At 48.0% G+C, this 20,713-nt stretch overlaps 2 protein-coding genes across 2 annotated transcripts in view; both read right to left on the reverse strand.

Moving 5' to 3' along the window:
- Window positions 1-20,146, reverse strand: part of LOC118085569 (uncharacterized) — a 49,172-nt gene extending 29,026 nt beyond the window's left edge. Inside the window, exons 1-5 of the mRNA XM_088669016.1 lie at window positions 19,615-20,146; window positions 19,370-19,496; window positions 15,902-17,129; window positions 2,788-3,012; window positions 1,227-1,272 (exon numbers count right to left, since the gene is read on the reverse strand). Of these exons, the coding sequence (XP_088525142.1) occupies window positions 1,227-1,272; window positions 2,788-3,012; window positions 15,902-17,129; window positions 19,370-19,496; window positions 19,615-19,701 (1,713 nt within the window). The 5' untranslated portion in view covers window positions 19,702-20,146. The remainder of the gene's footprint in view (window positions 1-1,226; window positions 1,273-2,787; window positions 3,013-15,901; window positions 17,130-19,369; window positions 19,497-19,614) is intronic.
- Window positions 4,179-4,956, reverse strand: LOC148686095 (zinc finger and SCAN domain-containing protein 31-like). The gene is made up of 2 exons (XM_088668969.1): window positions 4,464-4,956; window positions 4,179-4,260 (listed from the first exon to the last, which is right to left on the reverse strand). Exons 1-2 carry the CDS (start codon window positions 4,863-4,865, stop codon window positions 4,231-4,233), a joined length of 432 nt encoding a protein of 143 aa, XP_088525095.1. The 5' UTR covers window positions 4,866-4,956; the 3' UTR covers window positions 4,179-4,230.
- Window positions 20,147-20,713: the final 567 nt, after the last annotated feature.

Raw genomic sequence — 20,713 nt, forward strand, 5'->3', positions numbered from 1 at the left:
AGCTCTTTTAAAGAGCTCCGAGAGCGAGCGGAGTGAGAGTTGCAGGCGCCATTTTCAAATCTATCACTACCCTCACAGAGCGAAGCGGTGGATTATTATTTTTTTTAAAGGATTTGAAGACATTGGACACCGTGAGTAACACAAAGAATTGGCCACGGGAGGAGATTTAAACAGGAAGTCAATCTCCCCCATTGAGAGAACTGTGCTGTGATGCAGTTAATTTGTCTGTAGCCGGAAAGACTGAAAGGAACTTATCTATTACCAAGGATTGGGCTCAATACCTTCCCCCTGAAGCAGGATAAAGGGGAGAAGGGCTGAATCCACTAAAATCCCTGTAATTTTTTTAATTTGGACTGGGGAAAGTTCCCCTGGAAGCTGGAGTCGGGTCCCTGGAGGGATCAGTGAACTGCCATTATGATATCACAATAGAAAGGAATTTGCTTACCTCTTTGAAGTTGAGAACTGTATTTTGAAGAGAGCGCAAAATATAAAGCTGGGTATAAGAAGTTTGATAAATGCTCTTTTCACAAATGGTCACAAGATTTTTAAGAAATGAAGAATTAAAAATGAGAGTATAACCAGTTCAGATATAAACTTGGTCCCTGATAACAAAATAAAAATTCCTTCCAACAGCACCTTAAAGACCAACTAAGTTTTTATTTTGGTATGAGCTTTCATGTGCATGCACACTTCTTCAGATACACTGAAATTGAAGTCCCCAGACGTTTATATGTAGAGAAAGGGTGGGGAGGGGGTATCACTCAGAAGGGTGGTGGAAATGGGTGATTGACTGACTGATAGCTGTTGACGACTGTAAACGACTGCAAATCTCCTCCGTTCCTGTCCCCCTGCCACCGACAGCAAGGACAGGTCCCGGGGTTTGGAGAAGCGCTGCGCAAGCGCTTCTCCGAACCCCGGGATGCCTCCTTCCTGTCCGCGGCTTGGGGAGAGGAACGGAGGAGGAGAAAGCAGCGCTTTCTTCTCCTCCGTTCCTGTCCCCCTGCCGCCGACAACAAGGACAGGTCCCAGGGTTCGGAGAAGCGCTGCGCAAGCGCTTCTCCGAACCCCAAGATGTTCTAGCGCCCGTTATTGAACGGGCTGAAATACACTAGTCATGAATAATGAGATAAGAATCCAACATCTCTGTTCAAACCAGGTCTCTCCATGGTTTTAAGCTTGGTGATAAGTTGCAATTCAGCAGCAGTGGTGAGTGAGGCAGAACTCACAGCACTGACGGCAGGAGATGAGTTCGCCACACGAATCTTCCGAGACCTTCAAGGGGGGAGGGAGCAAGCCAAAGACTTTGAGGAAAGGAGGGGGTTGCTTTTTTACAGGGGAGCCCTGTACCTGCCCACCACCCAGCTCAGAGGTAAGGTACTCAAGCAGATGCACGACAACCCGACGGCTGGGCATTTTGGAAGGGACAAAACCACACACTTAGTCATGAGACACTTCTGGTGGCCAGGGGTGCGGGAGGATGTTCGGGACTATGTAAGGGGCTGTGACACCTGCCAGCGAGCCAAGGTGGTCAGAGCAGCGCCAGCAGGGTTGCTGGAGCCGTTGTCCACACCGCACAGGCCATGGGAAGTAGTGTCCATGGACTTCATCACCGATCTGTCTTCCTCCAGGGGCAAGACCGCAGTGTTGGTGGTGGTGGACCTCATGTCCAAGATGTGCCATTTTATACCATGTGCCAGGGCGGTCTCTGCAGAAGAGACGGCCAAACTTTTCGTGGACCACATATTCAGACTGCATGGCTTACCCTTAAGGGTTATATCGGACAGAGGCCGCCAATTTGTTTCCAGGTTCTGGCGGAGGCTCATGAACCTCCTGCAGGTGGAGGTCAGCTTGTCTACGGCCCGGCACCCGCAGACCAATGGACAGGCGGAGCGGGTCAACGCTATTCTGCAACAGTACCTGAGATGCTACGTCAGCCAGAGGCAAACGGACTGGGTGGATCGGCTGCCACTGGCAGAGTTTGCCTATAACAATGCAGTGCACGTCTCCACAGGGGTATTGCCCTTTAAGGCCAACTACGGGCGCGACCTCAGATCATTCCCAGAGAGGGAGTGGGAGGAGGAGGAGGAGGGCCCCGCGGCAGAAGATTGGGCGGAGGAACTGGAGACGGTGCACCAGCAGCTCAGAGAACACTTGGAGAGGGCCAAGGAAGCGTGCAAGAAGGGGGCAGATCGCCACAGGCGACCGGGGGAGGTCATCAGGGTGGGAGACAGGGTTTGGCTGTCCTCTGAGGGCCTTCCGACCAGGGGGAGGTGCAAGAAGTTAGCACCCAGAAGGTTAGGACCATTCACGGTCACGCAGCAGGTCAATCCTGTAGCCTTCAGGCTGGAACTGCCGGAAGCCATGAGGGTGCACCCGGTGTTCCACAGGTCGTTGCTGTCGCCTTACAGGGAAAGCAGCAGGTTCCGAGACAGCGACCAGCCCCCCGAGGGAGGGGGGGAGAGGGGAGGCATGGGGCAGCTCAATGTGGCCACGGAAATTCTTGACTCCCGAAGAGGGGAGGGGGGCCTGGAGTACCTCATGGCATGGGAGGACACCCCACCGTCCCAAAATGAATGGGTGCCAGCTAGGGAGGTGCAGGAGGAATTCTTAGTGGAAGAGTTTCATGCCCTTTTTCCCCACAAGCCCAAGCCTTGGCACATGGAAAGGGGAGAGGGGACAGCCCCACAGGTGGAGGGGGAGGAAGCCTCAGAAGGGGAAGTCACGAGCAGTTCACCATGGAAATGGGAGGCGGGTTTTGAGGAGGAGGAAGAGGAGGAGTGGTTCTACCCGGTGACCAGTGCCCCTGAACCAGTAGAGGACTGGGGGCAGGTCTTCTCCTCCACGGACTCGGACGCCACGGACTTATTGGGGTTCCAGTTGTCGCCTGAAGCGGCGCCGCCGGAGCCTAACTGGGAACAGATTTTCACCCCTACCAGTTCAGACGCCACAGACTTTTGGGTTTCCAGTCGTCCCCAGCGCTCTCGGAGCCCTCGAGGGAGGGGGGAGGGGGGCCTGGGGGGTGGATGTGAGGGACAGGAGCTACAGGCAGCCCCCTCCCATCTTGAACACGAGCTCCTCGCCTAGCGGAAGTGGGAGCGGGGAGGGGGATACTTCGAGCGGGGATTCAGGAAGTAGAAGCATGGGATCTAGTAGGCTAGCGGAGCCCAGGCACCGCCTGGGAACGGAGAGGGGAAGCAGGGAAACCGTGGGAAAGAGACCGATCCCGGCGACACCGGAATTGCGTAAGAAGCGCCGGGGGAGGAGATTTAGTATTCCCAGGCTACTTTGCTGGAGGAAAACGCGGGAATCCCCATTCGGAGGTTCTGTGCCAGACTGAGAACATGTACTGACAGACTGTATATAGCACTGTTTCAGCACTGTAAATAGATTGCACCAATAAAAGGATAAAATGCAGAGCTGTGAGGAGTCATTACTCTAAAGTAGCCACCCCGGCACCTGTGACAGGCACTGTTGGCATTTGATGGCATACACAATGTTAGAGGATAAGCAATTAAATAGTCCTGAGATGGTATGTTGGATGTTGTTGGCCCCAACAACATCCAACATACCATCTCAGGACTATAGAATAAAATATTTGAGTGATAATGATAGAATGATTTAGAATGCGTTAGAATGATTTAAGATATAAAATGGAAATTGCTTAATTGGAATTTTAAAATGGACCCAATGAGGGGGGAATGGAGGAAGTCAACAATGTTAAGTAAAAAATGCAAGAATTGATATTTTTTTTATAATGTTTTTTAGTGATTTTGTAATACTGGAAAATGAATAAAAATTATTTGGAAAAACAGAAGTTCATCAAAGATTGGACTAAATTTGCAGATTATTTGAAAGAAAATTGCACTCAATTGAATATGTTGGTAGGATTGTGAGAAGCTTTGTAAGGTGAAAAAAGAAAAGTCATAGCAGTACATAATTTTAGTGATAAGAATAAATGTAATAATTTAAGGCAGTGATTGATCTGTGAAGTATAAATAATAGTAATGAATAGTAGAATATCATAAGGAAAGTTTGAAGGAAGTCACGGCCTTAAAAAGCCAAAATGTTAAAATACGGAAAATAATGTGATGGACGTTATTATTGTATGTTGAAAAACTAAATGGCAAAAGAAAAGAAAAGAATGAGACAAAACTGAGAAAAACCACCTTCCTCCTTACCCAGTGGCCTCTCTCTGGTTTCCAACAGAGGTCTCTCTGCCTCAGGAGAAATCTAGCCAATTTCTGCAAAGAGATCCTTTCCCTGAAAAAAGAAACAAGGATTCAAAACAGAGAATCGGGAGAAGGATTATAAAATTAATGTCAGGGCCAACAGCTTTAAGGGTGTTAGATCTCACTTAATGGATGCCTTCCCAGGGGAAAAAAGAGCCATCAGTAGACCATTATGGGATGTTCTCTGTCCTGTTTGGAGCCCCTTGGGAGCATCCAGAGGAAAGTCTCTCTCACCTGCTTTCTCTCCTCTGCCTGACTCAGGAGGAAACCTTCGGCCAGGGCCACCGCCTGGGAACTGGTCTCCGCTCCGCATTCCCTCACCCAGCTCTCCATCTCCGGGGGAAGGACAGCCAGGAACTGCTCCAAGATCACCAGGTCCAGCATCTCAGCTTTCGTGTGCCTTTCTGGCTTCAGCCACTGGTGGCAAAAGTGGTAGAGTCGGCTGCAAACCTCTCGGGGTCCTTTGGCCTCCTGGCAGCAGAACCGCCTCAACTGCTGGCTCTGCACCTCTGAGCGGAGGGTGTCCTCCTCACCCAGGATCTTCTGCACTGGGTTTTCCCAGAATCCCCCACTGCTCCCAGTTTGGATGGCATGGCCTCTTCCTGCTTCAGGGCCAGCTGAGTGTTGATCATCCATCTGTGCTCTCAGGAAGCCTCCAAGAGACCGGAAGGAACCCTTTGCTCTTCTGCCAAGTTCTGTCCGTCTTAACGAGAAGCTCTAGCAAATCCTACAAAGCAAATACATTGTTCTGTTACAGAATTTGTAGGTCAGAAGAAGAGAAATGTTCCCTGAACAAGCATGGATGAGTCTTCCTAGGAACCAGGGCTGGACGATTGCAATACAAAATGTGGAGGCAACTGAAGGGATTTCTGGGAGATTAATCAGCCTGGTTTCTCCTGCCTTCCAGTCAATGCATAAAGTCAGAACTGACTGACAAGGGAGTCATTTGTATCTTGTGAAAAATGGCTGCTTGGTTCTAGTGGGGGTCCTCAGGAGTTGCTCTCCACCACCCCCACTTCAGGGCACATTTCTCCCGTTTCTGTCTCCTTTTCTTGCACTTGGATTCTCTGCCGCTTTCCAGACAGACTCCTGGGGTGGGGTCCCTTTTTCTTTGCTCTGAGGGCCAGGTATGCATCTGGTCAACCCCCTGAGGGCCATGTGGATGGGGCCAAAGACATCTCCCTTGAAATTTAGGTGGGTAATTTATTATTATTATTCTGTTAGATAGCCATTGATGCCAAGGTCCCTGGAGGCTCAGTGAGTAAGGTAAAGGTAAAGGGACCCCTGACCATTAGGTCCAGTCGTGACCAACTCTGGGGTTGCGCGCTCATCTCGCATTATTGGCCGAGGGAGCCGGCGTATAGCTTCCAGGTCATGTGGCCAGCATGACAAAGCCGCTTCTGGCAAACCAGAGCAGCACATGGAAACGCCGTTTACCTTCCCGCTGTAGCGGTTCCTATTTATCTACTTGCATTTTGACGTGCTTTCAAACTGCTAGGTTGGCAGGAGCTGGGACTGAGCAATGGGAGCTCACCCCGTTGCAGGGATTCGAACCGCCGACCTTCTGATCAGCAAGCCCTAGGCTCAGTGATTTAACCACAGCGCCACCTGGGTCAGTGAGTAGCAGCGCCCATTTCCGGCTCGGCTGGTTTTCCAGCAAGAATCCCTTTGGGACAGAGAGGATGTGGTCCTGGGATGCCATGCTCTGGGTGCGAGGGGATTGCTGCAGTGGCCTCGTGTGGAGCTGCCCTTGGAGACGACTGGGAAAATGGTCCGCAATGCAGCAGCCAGACTATGGGCTGGGATCCCTCTCTTTATTCCTGGCCTTTCTCCCCCACCTTAATGTTCTTCCTCCTCGTGGGTTTCTTCTGGGGGGGGAGTTCTAGTTCACCTCCTCGTCCAGCTTTGGCACATGTCCATCCATTTGCACATGTTTCCTCTGTTGTGCAATGACGCTGAGCAACGTCACACAGAGTTAAAGTCCCAGGGACTCCTTTGTTTGAAGAAGGGAGATTTCGTGGGAGTTTGGGATCCTCTGATCTCCAGGAAGGAGAGCCTTGCAGACCTGCCCCCCCCCCCCGCAGGACCCTCTCCTCCCTGACTTAGGGTCCTGCCCCCCCCCAAGCACCCTCCCCTGCTGCAGCCCTGGGACCCCCCCCCGTCTCCCCACTGCACCCTCTTGGGGGGGGGGAGAGAGGAGACTCACCCGATCATCCCAGGAGGGAGGAGACAGCGATGCAGCCCTTGCAGGAAAGACACCAAAGCAGGAAAGGAGGACTGGGGAGGGAGGGAGGGGCCTTGGCTCTGGAGGACCTGACCCCCCCCTGGTTCCTGTCCGCTCTAGGAAGGCAGCTTGGTTCCCTTTAACCCTTGCAAGGCCGAGTCCACCCAGCTCAGCCCTCTCTCGCTTGGCTCCCCCCCACCCCGGCTACGCCTATATGGGAAGAGATGCTTTTGGGGGCGGAATTTCGACTTCTTCCTCCCTTGGCCAGAAAGTGGAGGAGCAGCTTCCTGGTGGGAAGCAGCCAGGTGGCATGGCAGGGTCACGGGGGGAGGGGGAATGACTCTCTTCCTGAAGGCTCTTGGTTCCAATCCTGGGTCTCCATCGGACAGGTCCGGAGGGCAACAGTAAGAGCTGTTCGACAGTGGAACTTGCTGCCAAGGAGTGTGGTGGAGTCTCCTTCTTTGTAGGTCTTTAAGCAGAGGCTTGACAGGCATATGTCAAGAATGCTTTGATGGTGTTTCCTGCTTGGCAGGGGGTTGGACTGGATGGCCCTTGTGGTCTCTTCCAACTCTATGATTCTATGATTCTAACCATCTGGCAGCATGGATACACACAAGTTCTGACTTCAGGGACATTACTTGGTGGTTGCATCATTCCAGAGGGCCTTTCTTTCTTTCAGAGACATTTGTGGAGGACAGACTCATATTTTACACCATTATGTCAGCTTCGAGGTCGTACATGATTCCCTTAGTCTTTCGGCACACACTTTATTAACAGGAGGTAACAGGACTGCGACAGGACACGGACACACACACACCGGGTCTGTTTACATCAGCAGGAAGCAAGGAACCTCCTCCTAGAATTCAGGAGTGGGAGGGATAGAAGGGGCTCCTAGGGTCATCTAGAATCTCAGCTCAAGCATCCATGGCAGATGGCCGTCTGATCTCTGCTTACGGTAGAAACCTCCAAGGTAGGAGAGTCCACCACCTCCCAAGGGAGACCTTTCCCCTGCCAAACTGCTCTTAAGATGTCCCTCAAGGCAGCGGGTCCTGAGTTCTAGCACTGCTGAAATAATTGTCAGTGTTTTGAAAAAATATGGCAAAGCTTCTGACCTGCTTTGCCTGGCACAAAAGACTCCACGAAGAGTGTCCTTGCAGAGTATATTCTGCTTTTATTCTTAAAAACCTTTAACTGCAGAACGACAGACATCAACACCACCAGCTTTCTCCAACCAACCAACCAAGTAACAACCAACATCCAGCAAACACCACTAACATATATACAGGTACAATACAATTAGGTGAAAGGTTGCATGAGTCACTGCAGGCTGCTGACTCATGCTGACCCAGCTCCCCAGCATTAAAGAAACAGCGGCCAATTTTTAGCCGTGACACCCCTTCTGTTTCTTTAAATGCAAAAACTCCAACAGAAAACAAAACATACATATACTATATACATAAACCCAGTTTTGTCATCAATTCCCTATGACATGTTGCTGGCAAAGGCTTGGTAAACAAATCAGCAATATTATCTTGTGATTGACAATACTCCAGTTTGATTAACCCATTCTGTACACAATCTCTAACATTTGCATAACGGATGGCAATATGTTTTGATGCGGATTTCATTATTTCTGAGCCCGCTAATGCAATGCATGATTGACTATCTTCATACACTTGGATAGGCAAATCTACTTTACAATCTAGATCTTTTAGAATCTGTATAAACCACACAATTTCATTGCATGCTAGCGACAGGCTCCCATATTCTGCGTCACAGGATGAAGTTGCTACAAATCCTTGTTTCTTCGAACGCCATCCAATTATGGAATTGGCAAACATCACAACCATTCCACTTGTAGATTTTCTAGTAGTTACGCAGCTCCCCCAGTCTGCATCAACAAATACTTCTAGTCTCTCATCTTGTGTACTAGATATCTTTAAACATACACTTGCTGTCCCCTTTAGATATCGGATAAGCCTTTTCAAACCACACCAATCAACAGTACTGGGTTTAGATACACGTTGGCTCAGAACATTTGTAGCACATGCAATGTCTGGCCTTGACCACTGGCTTAAATACAGCAATGATCCTATTTTTGAGCGATACAACTCAGGCTGATCAAATTCATCATCACACACTATCTTTGTGAAATCTGGTATCATGGGAGTTTGAACTGGTTTGCAGTTTTCCATATCAAACTGCTCTATCAGATGATTAATTTTCTCTTTCTGGCTCAATAGAAAACTTCCATCAGCTTCTCGCCTTACTTCTACTCCCAAGTAATTGCTTACAGGCCCCAAGGCTTTAAGCTTAAACCTCTTTTCCAGCTGACTTGTGAGCTTCTGGATTTCATCTGTGGAACTCCCTGCTACAAGCAAATCATCTACAAAGACTAAGAGCATTAGATATTTGTCGCCTGTCCCCTTGGTGTACAGGCATGGATCAGCCACACTCTTTTTAAAACCTAGTTTTACAAGGGCTTGATTTAAACATTGGTTCCAACATCTTCCACTTTGTTTGAGTCCATAAACAGCCTTTTTCAAACGCCACACTACACCATTTCTCTCTTCAAAACCTGGGGGTTGTTTCATTAACACTTCATGATCTAAATTTGCATGCAAATATGCAGCATCAACATCAAAATGGTGGACTGCTAGTTTTCTTACAGCAGCAATGGAAAGCATTAAACGAAAAGTTTCACTCCTTAAAGTGGGAGAAAACACTTCATCATAGCTCTCCCCTTTAATCTGAGTGAACCCTCTGGCTACTAATCTGGCTCTGAAACGTGGCTCTCCAGATGCAAGGGTTTTTCTTTTGTAGACCCACTTGCATGACACCACTCTGGCCACCAGGTGGCGGCACTATGACCTCAAACACTTTGTTTCGTTTAAAAGAGTCCATTTCTTCTTTCATAGCTTGTTGCCACAAAGCACGTTCCCCAGGGGGTAAGTTTAAGACTTCATCATAACTTTGTGGCTCTATACAATTCATATTACATGCTCTCACTCCTAGGGTCAAACGCTGAGGAGGTACACCCTTGTTTGAACGCTGAGAACGTCTAGGCAAAATTACTTCTTCCTGCTCACTTATCTCTGGCTCTTCTTCCTCTACCTCTGGAGAAGAAGTATCATCTATTGCCACATCTTTTGGGGAAATCTGTGCCTCCTCCTCATCCTGCTCCTGTGTTGCCAATGGCTGAGAAGAAACCTCCTCTCTTACTTGCAGGGGCAGTAGGCAATCTGGGTTCGCGTGGATCATGGTCCACCTGTCCTGGTCAGCGAAGTCTGCACTTCGTGACAAAACCACGCGTCCTGGGCGTAAATTGAAACGCCACCCTTTGCCATAGGACTGATATCCCACAAAACGCAGTCTCTGTGCTCTAGCACCCCCTTTTTGGCGCTGAGCTTTGGGGATATTTACATGTGCCCAAGAACCCCAATTATGGAGCATCGTCCACTCTGGTTCTTTCCCAAACAACACACGATAAGGAATATCCTTTATAGAGCTAGACCAGGTTCTATTTATCAGGAAGTTCGCTGTGAGAAAAGCTTCACCCCACAGCCTATGGTTGTGACCTAATCCTGCATCCACTAGCAGACAGTCCTTTACTGATTGTATTACAGCCCCACGTCTTTCACACAGACCATTTTCTGCAGAACTATAAGGGTTAGTTAAACGATGAGTGATCCCCTTACGTCTCAACCATGCCCCAAACTGTTTATTCAAAAATTCCCCGCCCCTATCTGTTTGCAACTGCACAACAGGGCGATTGAAGAGCCTTTCAGCTTGGGCAACCCATTCTCTGAATGTGGGGAAACACTCTGACTTCTGTTTTAGCAAAAACAGCCAACTAAAACGTGATTTATCATCTATCACCAGAAAAGCGTATCTGGCGCCCCCTTCAGTCTTCTGTGGAAAAGGGCCTATCACATCACAATGGACAAGTTCTAAAACCTCTTTAGATACTCTGTCACTTTTAGAAGCCACAGGCTTCCTCTTAGATTTGGCCATTTTGCATACATTGCAGTCTAAGAAACAGTTACAGCTTTTTACTTTTAGGTTCTTGCACACCTTTTGCATCTCTGAAAGCACATGAAAATTTGCATGACCCAGTTTCCTATGTAGTTCATGTATACACCCCTTATGAACTGGCAAATTCTCTTGAACCACCTGGGCTGCTTTAACAGGCTTGTCTTGCATTACATACAGCCCATTTTCTATCTTTGCATGGCCACATACCTGAGTTCCTTTCTTTATCAGACAACCATCCTGCGTGAACTCAACACTATACCCTGCTTTAATCAAACAACTTACAGACAGTAAACAATAGTCCAAACTGCTTACAAACAGAGTCTCTGGCAGAGTAGTGTTCAAACACTGCAGGAAACATGTTCCCTGGCCATTAATCTTGCTTTTATGACCATCAGCAAGATAGATAGAGTCTTTTCCATCGACTGGCTTCCCCAGGGTCTTAAAGTCCTTCCGTTTGTTGCAGATTATGCTGCTGCTGCCAGAGTCCAGCAACCACGTTCCTCGAGGTATCTTCCTCTCCTCTCGAGAAAATGCAGAAACAAACTGAGCAGAACGCGTGTCCCTCTTCCCTGAAGAGAGCCCCTTCTGCTTACGTTTCTGTGTCGATTGCTGTCTCTGCTCCACGTCGTCTCCTGGAAGTCTTGCCCTGCATTGACGCTGGAGATGCCCTGGTTGGTTGCATCTAAAGCACCTCCTCACTGCCATGGCCAAGTCCAAATCTTGACTTTGCTCCTTTGGCAGATTCTGCTGCTGGCCCCCTCGGCTGTAACTCCTCCTCTCTTGGAGTTCAGCCTGTCTATCTGACCTTCTTTCTGCTTCCTCGGTCAATCTTCCAACCACATACTCAAGGGTCAGATCTCGGGGACGCATACTCTCCATGCTGTTAATCACGGGCATCCAGCTATCAGGCAAACTTGAAAGAATAATGTATGTTTGATCAGTTTCATCATAACGCTTACCTCTCTGCTGTAGTTGTAGAAACAGAGATTTCAGCGTTTGAAGATGAGTTGTCAAACTCTCACCTTCTTTCATAACAGTCCTGAACAGCCTTCTGGTCAGAGAAATGATGGTTCCAGCAGTTTCTCTGACATGCACTGCCTTTAATAAATTCCAGCACTCAAACGCTGTGCTGGCATTCGCAACATGCAGTAACTGGGAGTTGCTCAAACACAGCATAATTTGGGTACGAGCCCTTTCATCCAGTCGTTTTTTATCAGCAGAGTCCCATCTTGAAACCTCAGTCTCAACACAGTCCCATAGTCCATCTCTCCTTAGCAACAACTCCATTCTTATTGACCAACTCAGCCAGTTGCTTTCTGAGAGAAGTTCAAAAAGAATGCCTCCCCCAATATTTACAACTTGGGAAGACTGGAAACCTGCCATCTCTGCTGGTGCTTGCTGAGCCCCTTCAGAAGGGCCTCCAGCAATCTCTCCAGACTCTCTCTTTAGAGTCCGACTGGATGATCCTGGCTGGCACTCACCGGCTTCTAGCTGCTGCCTCTGTTGACCCTCAGGTTCCACCTGGCTCTGCAACCAATGTAGCCGCTCTGTGAGTTGCCTGCTGCGGTCCTGTAGCAAGTCAAGCTGCTCCAGTAGCCAATGCTGGGTGCCTTCTTGCCGCTCCAGCGTCGCTGCAGACAGTTACAGCTTGTCACCAACTGCTCCAACACACAGCCACTGGCTCAATGCACCACCAGGGCTCACCAGCTCCCTGCTGAGATGCTGTTAGTCGTTTTGCACTCTGCACATGCTCAGAAACACTGGGCCCATAACCTGTCAGTGTTTTGAAAAAATATGGCAAAGCTTCTGACCTGCTTTGCCTGGCACAAAAGACTCCACGAAGAGTGTCCTTGCAGAGTATATTCTGCTTTTATTCTTAAAAACCTTTAACTGCAGAACGACAGACATCAACACCACCAGCTTTCTCCAACCAACCAACCAAGTAACAACCAACATCCAGCAAACACCACTAACATATATACAGGTACAATACAATTAGGTGAAAGGTTGCATGAGTCACTGCAGGCTGCTGACTCATGCTGACCCAGCTCCCCAGCATTAAAGAAACAGCGGCCAATTTTTAGCCGTGACAATAATCACATTGGCTACCAAGGAGGAACCAAGCAAAGTTTAAAATAAATAAATCATATTCTCATCATAAATGAGCAATACTTTATGATGCATGCTTTTATGCTAATACACTGTATACAAAAGTAAATCATTTCCCCTTCCAGAAATGCTTAATTGCAAATTCAAGGGACACTGAAGTCCTTGCAGAGATAACAGGGTGGCTTTCCAGATTAGTTAGCTGGGAGTGAGACAGTGGGCAGAATGGCATTGGGCTCTCTAAGATGCCAACTAATTGCTTTCTTGAGCCTTTTTAGAACTGCAATACCATTTTTATTTTTATTTAAAAAGATTGATTTTTCAGTCATGGCAGTGTGTGAGCAAATACTCCACATCTGCCAAGCTTTCAGGAGCAGGACTAAGGGCTGAAAATGAAGCCCCCCAGATCCCCAAAGGTTGAGGGAAAGGCTCTATCTCCTTTCTTCATTTTCCTTATCAGTTATTTCCACCTAAGAAATGGGAAGAAAGCAGCTGCTCATGTTCAGCGCAGGGTTTGTTGGGGTGGAGATTAATGAGCTGACGATGGTATGATTGTCAGGAATGAATATTATTTGTTCTTATCTGTAAGTGAAGTCACATTTAAAACAACACAGAAGCAGTGAAAGGGAATTTCCTAAGAAGTCTTTTATTCAGTCTCACCTGTAATCATGTGCTGAACACACAGAAACACATAGATACTGTAATGTGAAATTACTGGGAGTTACAGTCTCCAAATAACACTCCACACATGAAAGAAGATTAATGAAATAGTACACGATTGTTAGGAGATTCATGTGGCAGCACATACACCCGGACAACACCATCACTGGCCCCAACAACATCCAACATACCATCTCAGGACTATTAAATTGCTCATCTTCTAACATTGTGTATGCCACCAAATGCCAACAGTGCCCTTCAGCTCTCTATATTGGACAAACAGGCCAAACCCTACGCCAAAGGATAAATGGACATCAATCTGACATCAGGAATTACAAGACAGAGAAACCAGTAGGAGAACACTTCAATCTCCCAAGACATTCTATACAAGATCTCAAAGCTGCTGTTTTATTACAGAAAAATTTCAGAAACAGACTGGAAAGAGAAGTTGCTGAATTGGAACTCATTACCAAGCTTAAAACCACGGAGCCACCTGGGATGAACAAAGACATAGGATTCTTATCTCATTATGCATGATCAAGCTTTCTTTTGCGCCTCAGCCCTTGCTTTTCCCCCGCAGGACCAATTGCAGTCATCAGCAGTCGTTAACAGCCATCAACAGGTTTACCACTCCTACAGCCCATCACCCATTCCCATCACCCCCCACCCACCCTCTGAATATACAGAAGGGTCTGGTTGATTCTGTTTCAGTGTATCTGACGAAGTATGCACACGAAAGCTCATACCAAAATAAAAACTTAGTTGGTCTTTAAGGTGCTACTGAAGGATTTTTTTTTATTTTGCAGTCATAGGGTTATTGTGTATCATATGACTGTATGAGTTTTCATTCCCACAGAGTGGAAGTGACGTAGACAGGATGTTTATCTTGCTGTACTACGTGGGACTGATGTCTATTTCTTCTTTCTCTTTACTGGCTGTGATGCCATGATGTAGAGATCCCAGTTTGTTTATATGTAAATAAAGCAGTTTAGCCTTATTTACTGACTTGTGTGTTGTTCATCACGTTTGTGAGAGCAATCGCACATTTGGCCTGTGGGACCAGTCCCGGGACGGCCGAATTATGGACGATTTCCCCACCTCCTTCAAAAATTTTTACTTTATCTTCATGGTACAAAAGATAATTTTAAAGAAAGCAATTGTTGCAACAGTAAACAACAAATAACTTGTCCTGATGGAATTGCAGACTTTCATCCTGCCATGTGTTACAAATTTCATTTGATTGCTCTAAAGATGATGCCACCTTTTCCCATGAGTGCTGGGTGGATTCCTGCAACAGTCTTAACAATTTATATATTCAATAAACATTGGACACGTGTCATAACAGGAATACGGATTATGTTCCCCCACCTTCGTGGTTTCCCCTGGCAAACAAAATTTAAGATACTTAAATCGTGGTGCCCAGAAGTGAACACAGTGATCTAGGTGGGACCTGACCAAGGCAGAATGAAGTGGTACTATTCCTGCCCTTGATGTTAGGGCGCCAACAGGTTGGCATGCTGAAGGCAGCAGTCGGATGAAGAGGGAGCCTAGGTCCACAGTCTGGGACAGGAGAAGCTGAAGTCAGGAGCAGTCCGAGTCAGGTATCAGTACTGGGGGTCAGGAGAAGCCAACGTCAGGAGCTGGAGTCAGGAACACTGGAACCAGGAACAGGATGAGTGAGGACAACCACGTGCCGGCCTTCCTTAAGTAGCCGGTTCCTCACCATGCCTCTTACAGCTGCAGCTGCCTCCAATTGTGCCCTCAGTTTCTCAGCTCTAAGCTCTACAGCTGAGAAGGGAGGGGGCCTGTCGGCTCCTCTCCTCACAAGGGCCTGATTCTGCCTCAACTCCTTCCCCCTCCTGCTCTGGCCTTCCCTCTTCCCTATCTGCTTCTTCCTCTTTTGAGGAGTGCCGCCGCCAGTCTTCTCCAGGTATGAAGTCCTCCATTTCCCCAGATTCTCCTGTGGGGGGGGGCATTCTACCTGGGGAGAGGGCTTGCCACCACTTCTCCTCATCCGGCTCAACCCTGACACTTGATCTAATTCTGCCTTCTGCCACATTGGCCTCCGCTCCCCGTTTGGTGTCGTCTGCTAATGTGATGAGCATCCCCTCAGTTCCTTCATCCAAGTCATTTATAAAGATGCTGAACAGCAACAGGCCCAGGACAGAATCCTGCAGCACCCCTCTTGTCACTTTCCCCCAGGATGAGGAGGAACCATGAAGGAGTCCTTTGGAGGTCTTTAAGCAGAGGCTTGACAGGCATAGGTCAAGAATGCTTTGATGGACTGCATGGCCCTTGTGGTCTCTTCCAACTCTATGATTCTATGATTCCTCTTTGAGTTTGGTCAGTCAAATTCACCTAACAGTTACCTCATTCAGCCAACATTTTACCAGCTTATTCACATTTTACAAAGCTTCAGATATTTTATTGGGTGGCAACCACCCCTTGGCTCTAAGAGCTGGCTCCTATTACCTACACCCACAGGTCTCAGGATGGTTACAAAATAAAAACACAATACAAAAACACAAAATACACATCTGTAACCCCCTCCCCACAACACTTTAAAAGGGCATTAGATGTCAATCAGCCAAAGGCCTGGTTAAAAAGATGGGTATTTGCGTGACGTCTAAAGCTGAAGGGTTTTTACGAACTACTGTATGTATGAATTCTATGATGCCTAGTGAGATGGGAGCTCTGACTGAAGCTCTTTCCACATTCCACACACTGATAGGGTTTCTCCCCTGTATGAATTCTCCGATGGGAAGTGAGACTGGAACTCTGACTGAAGCTCTTTCCACATTCCAAGCACTGATACGGTTTCTCTGTTGTATGAATTATTTGATGGGAAGTGAGATGGCCACTCTGACTGAAGCTCTTTCCACATTCCCTGCATTGATAGGGTTTCTCCCCTGTATGAATTCGTTGATGAGAAGTGAGATTGGAGTTCTGACTGAAACTCTTTCCACATTCAATGCACTGATAGGGTTTCTCTGTTGTATGAATTCTTTGATGGGAAGTGAGATGGCCACTCTGACTAAAGTTCTTTCCACATTCCCTGCATTGATAGGGTTTCTCCCCTGTATGAATTCTTTGATGGGAAGTGAGATGGGAGCTCATACTGAAGCTCTTTCCGCATTCCAGACACTTATAGGGTTTCTCCCCTCTATGAAATCTTTGATGGGAACTGAGATAGGAGATCGTATTGAAGCTCTTTCCACATTCCACGCAGTGATAAGGTTTCTCCCCTCTATGAATTCTTTGATGGGAACTGAGATAGGAGCTCGTACTGAAGCTCTTTCCACATTCCAAGCAGTGATAGGGTTTCTCCCCTGTATGAATTCTTTGATGGGAAGTGAGATCGGAGCTCTTCCTGAAGCTTTTTCCACATTCCAAGCACTGATAGGGTTTCTCCCCTGTATGAATTCTTTGATGGGAAGTGAGATGGGAGCTCATACTGAAGCTCTTTCCGCATTCCAGACACTTATAGGGTTTCTCCCCTCTATGAATTCTTTGATGGGAACTGAGATAGGAGCTCGTACTGAAGCTCTTTCCACATTCCAAGCAGTGATAGGGTTTCTCCCCTGTATGAATTCTTTGATGGGAAGTGAGATCGGAGCTCTTCCTGAAGCTTTTTCCACATTCCAAGCACTGATAGGGTTTCTCCCCTGTATGAATTCTTTGATGGGAAGTGAGATGTCCACTCTGACTAAAGCTCTTTCCACATTTCACACACTGATATGCTTTCTTCCCAATGAGATTTCTTTGATGGGAAGAGGAATGCGTACTATTTCCACATTCAAGATATTGATACGGCTTCTCCATTGTGGGGATTTTGTCATGGCCATCCTTGTTCTTGATTTCCAGTCCCTCACTATCTGCAATGAAGAGAAATGGATTAGAGCCTCAGGGAGAAATTAATGAAGAATACTTGTTAACACTGGTAATAGAGGCATAACACAAGTGGGTAAGAAGGATGGTTTTACTGAAGTGTTGGGTGCATTAATTAACAGAAATCAACTGACATCCTTAGGGGAACCTGTGATTCGATAAGCCTGGCTCTTCTCTCGGATGGATTTTGTTTGCCTCCATCAGGGACTTTCCCAGAGGAGTTGAAGGAAGCAGTGGTGCGTCCGCTCTTAAAGAAAGCATCGTCAGATCCGCTAGATCTATCCAATTATCACCCTGTTTCAAATCTTCCATACTTGGGTAAGATAATTGAAAGAGTGGTTGCCGAACAGCTCGGTAGGTTTCTGGATGAAACATCGGCTTTAGATCCATTCCAGTCCGGCTTTCGTCCCGGCCACGGGACCGAGACAGCACTGGTCGCCCTAACAGATGACCTCCGTAAACAGCTGGATCAAGGCGGGTCGGGGCTGCTGATTCTTCTAGATCTGTCAGCCGCCTTCGACATGGTCGATTATGAGCTTTTAGACCACCGCCTTGCCGACGTGGGGATTCAGGGCACAGTCCAACAATGGCTGCGTTCCTTCATCTCAGGTCGGGGACAGAGGGTGGCGCTAGGGAGGGGGTTGTCACCGCGGCACTCCTTGGTGTGTGGAGTCCCGCAAGGTGCAATCCTTTCCCCAATGCTTTTTAATATCTTCATGCGCCCCCTTGCCCAGATTGTCCGGAGTTTTGGGCTGGGTTGTCATCAATATGCTGATGACACCCAGATTTATCTGTTGATGGATGGCCGTCCTGCCTCGGCCCCGGACACATTGACCAAGTGCCTGGAAGCTGTTGCTGGATGGCTACGTGGGAGTCGGCTGAAGCTAAATCCTTCGAAGACAGAGGTCCTCTGGCTGGGTCGGGATGACATGGGGCGGGGGGGCCAACTTCCATCTTTCGCTGGGGCCCAATTAGTGTCAGCCCCTTCTGTCAAGAGCTTGGGGGTAACCTTGGATGCCTCCCTTTCCATGGAGGCACAGGTTGCAACCACAGCCAAGGTGGCATTTTTCCATCTCCGCCGCATTAAGCAGTTGGTCCCCTATCTCTCTCAACCTGATCTAGCCACAGTGATCCATGCGATGGTCACCTCTAGGCTTGATTATTGTAACTCGCTCTACGCGGGGCTGCCCTTGAAACTGACCCAGAAACTCCAGCGGGTGCAGAATGCCGCAGCGAGGCTCCTTACAGGGTCCTGGCCGCGGGATCATATTCATCCAGTGCTTTACCAACTGCACTGGCTCCCGGTGGAGTACAGGATCAGGTTCAAGGTGCTGGTTTTGACCTTTAAAGCCTTATGCGGCTTAGGACCCTCGTACCTACGGGACCGCCTCTCCCGGTATGACCCACAGAGGACATTATGGTCCACAAATAATAACATATTGGAGATCCCGAGTCACAAGGTGGCTAGGCTGGCCTCGACCAGGACCAGGGCCTTCTCAGTACTGGCCCCGACCTGGTGGAATGCTCTGTCTCAGGAGACTAGGGCCCTGCGGGATTTGTCATCTTTTCGTAGGGCCTGCAAGACAGAGCTGTTTCGTTTGGCCTTCGGACTGACGCAGTCTGACCCCACGGTTACCCTCCCCTAAGGTTTTATTTATAATGGTTTTATCTTATTCGTAGATTTTTAATTTTAAAATTGAATTTTAACATTGTATTATTCTGTTGTTTTAACTGAATTGTTTCTTTTATATTTGTGTTGATATTATTTGTTGTTAGCCGCCCTGAGCCCGGTCTTGACTGGGAAGGGGGGGGTATAAATAAAAATTATTATTATTATTATTATTATTATTATTATTATTATTATTATTATTATCATGGCATTCCCTCCATTTCCAATGTCAGTCTTCTCTTTGGCCAACCAAAGGCTGACAGGAGCAAAAACAGAAAAGCATCAGAAGCTACTTCAACTTCCCTAACAACTCTGAAGCTTACATTTAAATGGCCTGGGGAGTTCAGACCAGGCTGATCTTTGTTTAATAGGCTGCAACTCGAGGAAGAACATTCACAGAAAAAACAGTAATTTACTGTTCAAGGTTTATTGTGGGAATATTGAAATCCCAGGTGTTTTAAGGGGGCGCTGTTGAGATCTGTGAAAATATATGAGGTTCATCACAGAGAGCTGTTTTGAATTTAAAAAGAGATATTATGATTCCACCGGGAGTCTTACCAAGAGAGGCCACAATTCCACGAATCTCCTCCATGACATCATTATGCAGAGCTCTCTGGTCAGGATCCAGCAACTCCCACTCCTCATTTGTGAAATGAACAGCGACATCCTCAAAGCACAATGGACCCTGAAAGAAAAAGGGAAATGTCCTCCTCTGTGACAACACTGTTTTTCACCACCACTCCTTGAGCTATGACATCTTTCCAGCCCTTGTCCTCTGTCCTCACAAGGCAGATTCCCCTGACCTGACCCCTGACCTGATCTGGTTCCACAGCCGATGCTTCCATTCTGTCCCCATTAAAAGATGGATGCGGAGGTCTAGCCAGCATCATTCTGCCACCTGCAAGAGAGAAAAAAGTTGGAGGCCCAGAGTGCCGTGCATCTGGAACTATAGATGGGACTTTGAGGTCTCTCCTGAGTGCATTTGGATGTTTGGGCGCATTTCAGATGTTAGTTGTGAGAAAAAATGTATCTCCTCTGGGCTCTTGGTCCCAACTATCCCCCCCCCAAAAGGGTGTCTCTCTGGTGTCCAACGGAGGCCTCTCTGCCTCACAGGAATCCATGTCCATTTCTGCAAAATGATCCTTTTTCTGAAAAATAAACAAGGATTCAAAACAGAGAATGAATGGCAAAAAATATTAGAAAGAGAATGACAAAGATAAAAACTTTGAGGGTGTTAGCGCCCACTGCGCTTCGCCTCCAGGTGCAGCTTGTTGCCTGCATGCCTGCCTTCCCCGCCAGTCCCCCGAGCCGAAGCGCCCTTCCCCGAGCCAAGCACCCACTGCGCTTCGGCTCGGGGGATTGACGGCGGCAGCAGCGCTTGCTCTCTTGGCTCGGGGAAGGAAGGCAGGCAAGAGAGCAAGCGCCTGCCTGCCTTCCCCGAGCCAAGGGCCCTTCCCAGAGCAAGCGCTGCCACCGCCGCCAATCCCCCGAGCAAAAGTGCAGTGGGTGCTTGGCTTGGGGGATTGGCGGCAGCAGTGGTGCTTGCTCTCTTGGCTCGGGGAAGGCAGGCAGGCTGCGCTTCGGCTCCGGGGCTGCCGCCGCCTGCCTATCTTCCCCGAGCCAAGCGAGCAAGTGCCGCCGCCGCCGCCGCCAGTCCCCCGGAGCCCATAGGAACGCATTGATTAAGTTTCAATGCATTCTTACGGGAAACCGCGACTCGCAAGACAAATTTTTCGTAGGACGAATTGACTCCTGGAATGAATTTAATTCATCTTGCGAGGCACCACTGTAAAACATCAGAGGGAAAATGATAACCCACCAACTTTCTCAAAGTTGCAGTGAGAACATCCATGGCTGGAGATGTTTTCCGATGTTATGCTATGCCCTGACTGCCAGGAATTT

The sequence above is a fragment of the Zootoca vivipara genome, chromosome 4, assembly GCF_965207765.1.
Source record: "Zootoca vivipara chromosome 4, rZooViv2.hap1.1, whole genome shotgun sequence".
NCBI classification, from domain to species: domain Eukaryota; kingdom Metazoa; phylum Chordata; class Lepidosauria; order Squamata; family Lacertidae; genus Zootoca; species Zootoca vivipara.